The sequence below is a fragment of the Silene latifolia genome, chromosome 6, assembly GCF_048544455.1.
Source record: "Silene latifolia isolate original U9 population chromosome 6, ASM4854445v1, whole genome shotgun sequence".
In the NCBI taxonomy this organism is placed as follows: domain Eukaryota; kingdom Viridiplantae; phylum Streptophyta; class Magnoliopsida; order Caryophyllales; family Caryophyllaceae; genus Silene; species Silene latifolia.
Genome location: NC_133531.1, coordinates 56,171,927 through 56,179,144, shown reverse-complemented (window position 1 = coordinate 56,179,144; position 7,218 = coordinate 56,171,927). Strand labels below are relative to the sequence as shown.

At 40.4% G+C, this 7,218-nt stretch overlaps 1 protein-coding gene across 1 annotated transcript; it reads left to right on the top strand.

Annotated features, from left to right (window-relative positions):
- Window positions 1-3,928: 3,928 nt before the first annotated feature.
- Window positions 3,929-4,543, top strand: LOC141588105 (uncharacterized). The gene has a single exon (XM_074409560.1). It carries the CDS (start codon window positions 3,929-3,931, stop codon window positions 4,541-4,543), a length of 615 nt encoding a protein of 204 aa, XP_074265661.1.
- The last annotated feature ends 2,675 nt before the right edge of the window (window positions 4,544-7,218 follow it).

The following is a 7,218-nucleotide window of genomic DNA, read 5'->3' as shown; positions in this document are numbered from 1 at the left end:
AGCTTTTGACTCGGTTAATTGGGAGTTTCTAAAGCATAGCCTAGTGCTTTATGGATTTCCTAGCAGGTTTGTGCAATGGATCCTAGCTTGTATTACCACTCCTTACTTTTCTCTAGCTGTCAATGGTGGGATTGAAGGGTATTTTAAGGGGCAGAGAAGGCTACGGCAGGGTGATCCCCTCTCCCCCTACCTTTTTTTCCTCTCTATGAAGATCCTCTTAAGACTGCTCAGGAGGTTGCCTTCTTCCCCTAGGTTTTCTTACCACCCTAAGTATGTGAAGCTTCATCTCACTCACTTAGTGTTTGCTGACGACCTACTTGTCTTCACTAGGGGTGACCTACCTTCTGTCAAAGCAGTTGCTGCTTGTTTGGATAAGTTTGCTAATTTATCTGGGCTCACTGCTAACCCTATGAAGACTTGTATGTACTTTGGGGGTGTCCCTAGGGATCTCAAGGATCTGATTATGGGTACCACTGGATTTAGTGAAGGGGATTTCCCTTTTAGGTACCTTGGCCTTCCTCTCTCAACTTCCAGATTCACTGAAAATATGTTCCAGCCTATGTTGACACGAATTCGAGCTAAAATCATGCATTGGGCTAACCATAGTCTCAGTTACTCTGGAAAAGCTACTCTGATCAATTCTGTTGTCTTTGGCATCCAAAATTTCTGGGGGGCTAGCATCCTTCTCCCTAAGGGGATTGTAAAGAAGATTCATAAAATTTGCAGGGACTTTTACTGGGGGATAGCTGAGGGCAAGAGAAGAATGGTTTTCCAAGGGCGGCAGGTGATACGTGCATTTTGTATAGTCTTTTTAGCCTATTTTAGCACGTATTTCTATGTACTTTCGTAGTGTTTATATTGCATTTTGCCCCCGAATTGGCTACTTTGGTTCGTTTTGTCCGTTTTGTAGAAATGAACGCGAAAGTAGTGGAATCGTACCATTTTCGTCCTTTTTGCATGCATTTTGAAGAGACGGGATTTTCTAGAGTGAGATATTGCATTGGGATGCGTGAAGGCACGGTCTACGGAGCAGTCGGTCACGATGTTTGAGCTGTTTTGGAGGAAGAGTACTCGATCGAGTGGTTTTATTACTCGATCGAGTGGTTTCTATAGCTGGAGTTGGTCGATCGAGTAGTTTTATACTCGATCAAGAAGAGCTGGATTTAGGAGTTACTCGATCGAGTAACAATTATGTTCGATCGAGTAGATTTCTTGGAGTTTTACTCGATCGAGTGGTTTCAGACTACTCGATCGAGTGGTTTTGGCTGGCGTGGGCTTTAATTAGCCCGTGAACTTGTTTTAGTTATTGGACTTAGCATATTTTCTATTTAAACGTACATTAGCTAGGTCATTAGCATCTATTATCAATTCTTTTCATTATCTAAGTTTTATTCTATTATTCATTTTCACAATAAAGGCTGCGTTGCTTTTTCTTTTCACTGTAACTTTTGCTTTCGGGGGTTACTAGCTCGGATTTTTTATTTTTTACGCCGGATTCTTGCGATTGTAATCCCTTTCTCCTTTCTTAATATTAATCTCTCTTTCATTTATTTTAATTGTTTGTTTTGTTCCTTTTACTTTCTGCCCTAATTACTTTTATGCAATTTAATTATCGTTTCATTATGTTTATTGTTAGTTCATTCATCGTTATTAGTTTTGACAATATTAATAGCATGAGTAGCTAATCTGTTTCATGTTAGGATTAGGGGATCTACGGTAGAAATGTGACGATGTAGTAAATAGGTTAGATGAATTAATTGTGAGACTCTGTCCCCATAGCAATATAACTGTATTTACCGACTTAGTTGAGTGCACGCTTCTGAGTCATCTTTTTAATCTGGTTAAATTTAATCCTGGATCGAAAGATTGGACTAAATAGACCTGCTATGAACAGTAGACTACCCTGACGAGGACGGAAGTTAAGTTAGTGGAAGTTTAGGATAGAAAGTGGACCGGAAGGACCTTTCCATATCCGTCTCGCAGTAATTTATCTAAGTTGTTTACAGTTGAGTCACTGGACTACCGTAGTGAACCGAAATCCTAACATGTCCCCTCTTTATTGATAGTTTATCACTCTTTTTCTGCCTTTACTGCTCTTCCTTTATTTCTTTTCTTTTAAAGCCTTAATTAGTTTAGAAAATCAAATTACAAACCCCCCCCCCCCCCCCATTTGTGACCAAATAGACGGACTCTTACAGATATCTTGCCTCCCTGAGGAGATCGACCTGACTTCCCTAGCTATATAGTTAGTTTAGTTAGTTATTTTTGATAGGTATACGACAGCCCTGTCAGCAGGGTCTTTGCAAACCTAAAAGGGAAGGAGGGTTAGATATCAAGGAATTGTTAAGCTGGAATAAATGTCAATTGATACGTTGGGTGTGGAAACTTCAGTACAAACCAGACTGTCTATGGACTTCATGGTTCAGGCATTATATGTTGAAAGGGGATACCATATGGCAAGCCATAAGTACTATTTCTCACTCCTGGTTTTGGAAATCGATTATTCAGGTTAAGGACTATCTAGTTCAATTTGTTGGGTCTGCTAATAGGGCTGAGGAACTATTAGCTAGCTGCTCTCCCTATGGTAAGTTGGATGTAGGGTGTTTGTATGAGCTAATGAGGCCTAAAGCTGCTGTGGTGGCTTGGGGAAGGACAATCCAAGACCCTGCTGTTGTCCCAAAGCAGGCTGTTATTAGGGCCATGGTCTGTTTAAACAAGCTCCCTACAGTGGACAATCTGAAGTGCCGAGGTATGAGTATGGCCAACTGTTGTGTGCTGTGTGAGGCTGCTGAAGAAGATGTTCAACACCTCTTTTTCGACTGCTCTTACTCTTTGCAGGTTTAGACTGTGGTTAGCAGCAGGATGTGTACTTTTGACCTACCTTCAAATCTGGGTCATCTGATGCAATGGTTTAAGGAAATAAACATGGGTTGTGCTAGAGACAAAGTGAAAAGGAGGGTTGCTTTTGTGTGTACCCTCTACACAATTTGGAAGGAAAGGAACAAACGCATCTTTAGGGGGCAGAGTACCTCTGTTCACACTCTTAGTTCTCGCATTTGTTATGACATTACCACCAGAATGTATCATCGTATGGTAGGTTTCTAGTTGGAATGTATGTTTGGATTAGGTGGCTACTATGGCTTACCTTTGTAGGATGCTTGTGGTCTAGTGGGTCTTGCTTTGTACTTCCTATTTATTAATGAGAAGATACCTTGCATTTTCTGCAAAAAAAAAAAAAAAAAAAAAAAAAAAAAAAAAAATAACAATAATAACAATAAGAACAATAATAATAATAATAATAATAATAATAATAATAATAATAATAATAATAATAATAATAATAATAATAACCGGCCCCATCTTGAGCCTTGCTTTTGGTCTAAGGCTGGGCTGAGCAAGGTGGCTAGTGTTGTAGGCAACCCCATCTGTGTTGATGAGCATACTACTAACAAAAGTAAGCTGGCTTTTGCTCAAATTTTGATAGATGTTGACCTGTCTAAGGAATTACCTAAGGCTATCAAACTTAATACTCCTTACCGTGGGACTCTTATGCAACCTGTAGCATATGAATGGGTGCCCCATTTTTGCACAACTTGCAAAAAGATTGGACACACCAAGGATAGGTGTAATCCGGGTAAACCCAAGACCAGAGCAGTCTATAGGCCAAAACAACCTGTAGCACTTCGACCCTCTGGAGATGCAGGGACTAGTTCAACTAGCCCCCCAAAGGAGGTTGCTCAGAAATCTCCAGTAAAGAAGAAAGTGGCTACTAATCTTTCCAACAGATTCTCATTGCTTCAGAATGAGGATCTCATTTAGCTTGCTTATATTGACCTAGTGTCTGATGAAATTGAATCAGGGGATGATCAAGACTTAGAGTTGGCAGATAAAGGTATTGACTTGGATCCTGGGGAAGCTGCAGCATCCCATGATCATCATAGCCTGGAACATTAGGGGTCTTAATGACCCCCTAAAACAGCAAGAAGCTCATCATTTCTTGCTGGTGAATAAGGTGGATTGTGGTGCTCTGATTGAAACACATGTGAAGCACAAATTAATTAAGGATGTTAGTCAGAATTTCTCTGGTTATAATTTAGTTCATAACAATGATAGTCATTATAATGGACAGATATGGATCTTTTGGAAGCCTAATATCCTTTCTCTTACTGTCTTGCATAAATCTGCTCAGCATATGCATTGCTTGTTGCTTCACATAGCTTCTCAAAAGTTTATTGAAGTGACCTTTGTATATGCTTTTAATGCTAGACTGGATAGAAAGGAGCTCTGGGAGCAACTCAATAGTATTTCTTCTCACGTCTCCAAGCCTTGGCTCTATGTAGGAGATTTTAATGTGGTGTTGAACATGGAGGAAAGATTGGGTAGCTCTCATGTGAAGCTCGCTGATAGTAATGATTTTAAAACCTGTCTAGATTCTTGTAGTCTGGTTGACCACCCTGCTACTGGCTGTCATTTTACTTGGAATAACAAGCAGGGTGATGGCCTTAGATGGGCTAAGCTGGATAGGGTTTTGGCCTCCCCTTAGTGGTTGCCCAATATTCATTCTACTGCGGCTTTTCTCACTGCTGGGGTTTCAGATCATTCTTCTTATCTTGTAAATATTGCTGATATGTTTGCCTCTAGGAAATCATCTTTTAAATACTTGAATTGTTAGGCTCTTTCCCCTCAATTTCAGGATACTGTTAAGGATGGATGAGGTAATCAGTATTATGGGAATCATATTGCCACTTTGTTTCAGAAACTTAAAAAGCTCAGAGGTTTTTAAGGAGAATTCATACTTCTAACTTTACTAATCTCTCTGCCAGGGTCGCAGAAGGTAAGCAAGCTCTTCAACAATGTCAAGATCAGCTTAACTGCTCCCCTATGGACCCTACCCTTATTGCTATGGAAAAAACTCTTTTACAGGATTACCTGATGGTTAAGAGAGCTGAAATGCAAGTTCTTTATCAGAGGGCTAAAGTTCAGAATCTTCAGCTTGATGATCTTAGCACTACATTTTTCTATTCCAGGCTAGCAGATAGGAGAGCTAAGAATAGTATTGGTGTTATTCAGGATGAGAATGGGAAGCTGTGCACTGGTTTTAAAGAAGTTTCCCAAGGCTTTATTTCCTATTATAAAACCCTTTTGGGCACTTCCTCTCCTGTTTTGCCCCTTCCTCCCTCTTTATTCTTGCAATACACTGTTCCCTCTGCTTGTTGCAACCCCCTTGTGCAGCAGGTGAGGGTGCAGTAGATTCTTGATGCTCTAAAGTCCATTGATAGGCATAAGAGTCCTGGCATTGATGGGTACTCTTCTGGGTTCTTTTTGGATGCTTGGCATCAGGTTGGGTCTGACTTTAAAGCTGCTGTTTTTGAGTTTTTCCAGACTTGTTATATGCCTAAAGCTGCTAATTCTACTCTGTTGGTGCTCATTCCTAAGATGGAGACCCCTCTCACTGTTAAGAACTTTATACCTATAGCTTGCTGCACCACTTTTTACAAGGTGGTGAGTAAAATACTAGCAAATAGGCTTCCGCAAGTTTTAGACTCCATCATTGGCCCTAAACAAGCTGCTTTTATAGTTAACATGGACATTTTTGACAATACAATGCTTGCTCATGAGTTGGTTTCTAAATATGGTCGTGCCTATCTCACTCCCAGATGTCTGCTAAAAGTAGATATAAGGAAGGCTTTTGACTCAGTAAATTGGGGGTTCCTTAAAGACAATCTGACCTTTCTAAAGTTTCCTACTCTTTTTGTTAAGTGGATCATGGCTTGTGTTACCTCTCCCCATTATTCTCTACTCATTAATGGAGAGGTTCATGGCTTTTTCCCGGGAAATGTGGGCTGAGACAAGGGGATCCTCTCTCCCCCTATCTCTTTGTCATTTGCATGGAGGTGTTGTCAAGGCTACTCATAAGACTTCTTAGGGCTGCTAATTGCTCTTATCACCCTAAATGCGTGCAATTGAACCTAACTCACCTTGTCTTTGCAGATGACTTACTAGTTTTTACTCGTGGAGATTTGTCATCTGTTAAGGCAGTAGCACAATGCCTTGATCACTTCAGTCAACTCTCTGGCCTTCATGTTAATCCTACTAAGACTGATCTCTATCTGGGAGGAGTTGCTGATAATGTCAGGGATCTTATCTTGGAAGCTACTGGATTTAGCATGGGTGTCTTTCCTTTCAGGTATCTTGGTCTCCCACTGTTTAATGCAAGGATCACTCAGGATATGTACCAACCCCTCTTGGATAAAATCAAAAGTAGAGTCATGAATTGAGCCAATAATAGTTTGAGTTATGCAGGTAAAGTTCTCCTTGTAAACTCAGTTATTTTTGGCCTTAATAATTTCTGGGGGGGCAAGTGTTTTGCTTCCAAAAGGCATAGCTAAGAGAATCACTAAGATTTGCAAGGACTTTATTTGGGGTATTTATGAAGGGACTAGGAGACATGTGTTCCTGAAATGGCAGTTGCTATGCTCCCCTAAATTAGAGGGGGGATAGGCATAAAAGAGGTCCTGAGTTGGAATTGTGCACAAATGTTAAAATGGGTGTGGAAAATATTCTATAAACCCAACTGTATATGGACTAGGTGGATCATAGCCTATGTTTTGAAAGGGGCTAGTATATGGGATGTTAAGCACACTATCACTAACTCCTGGTATTGGAACAATGTACTTAAAATGAAATATCTTCCCTTAAAACTTGCAGGCTCCCCTGATCAGGCAATTCAGCTGCTGGACCACTGCACATCTCAGTTGAGGTACAACACTGATACTATGTATGACTATATTAGAACTAAAAGGGCTCCAGTCACTTGGGCTACTCTGGTTCATGGAGCAGGATGCCATCCTAAGCATTCTTTCACTGCTATGATGGTTATGAACAATGGCTTACCTACTGTGGATAAACCGATATCTCGAGGGTTGTTTTTTATCAATAGATGTGTGCTCTGTGAGCATAGCTGCGAAGACCTCTCTCATTTATTCTTTGATTGTGATTATTCAAGGCATACCTTATCTGTTATTGCTCACTGGGCTCATATCTCGTTGAGCTCCTACTCTTTGGCTCTCATCATCTAGGAAAGTGCTTTCATCAGAAGAACTGTCAAGCAACAAGCTAGTTTGATGGCTATAATCTACTATTTGTGGAAGGAAATAAATGATAGGATCTTCAAGGGTACTAAGTCTACCACGGACTCTCTTTGTGTTGTAATTAAGA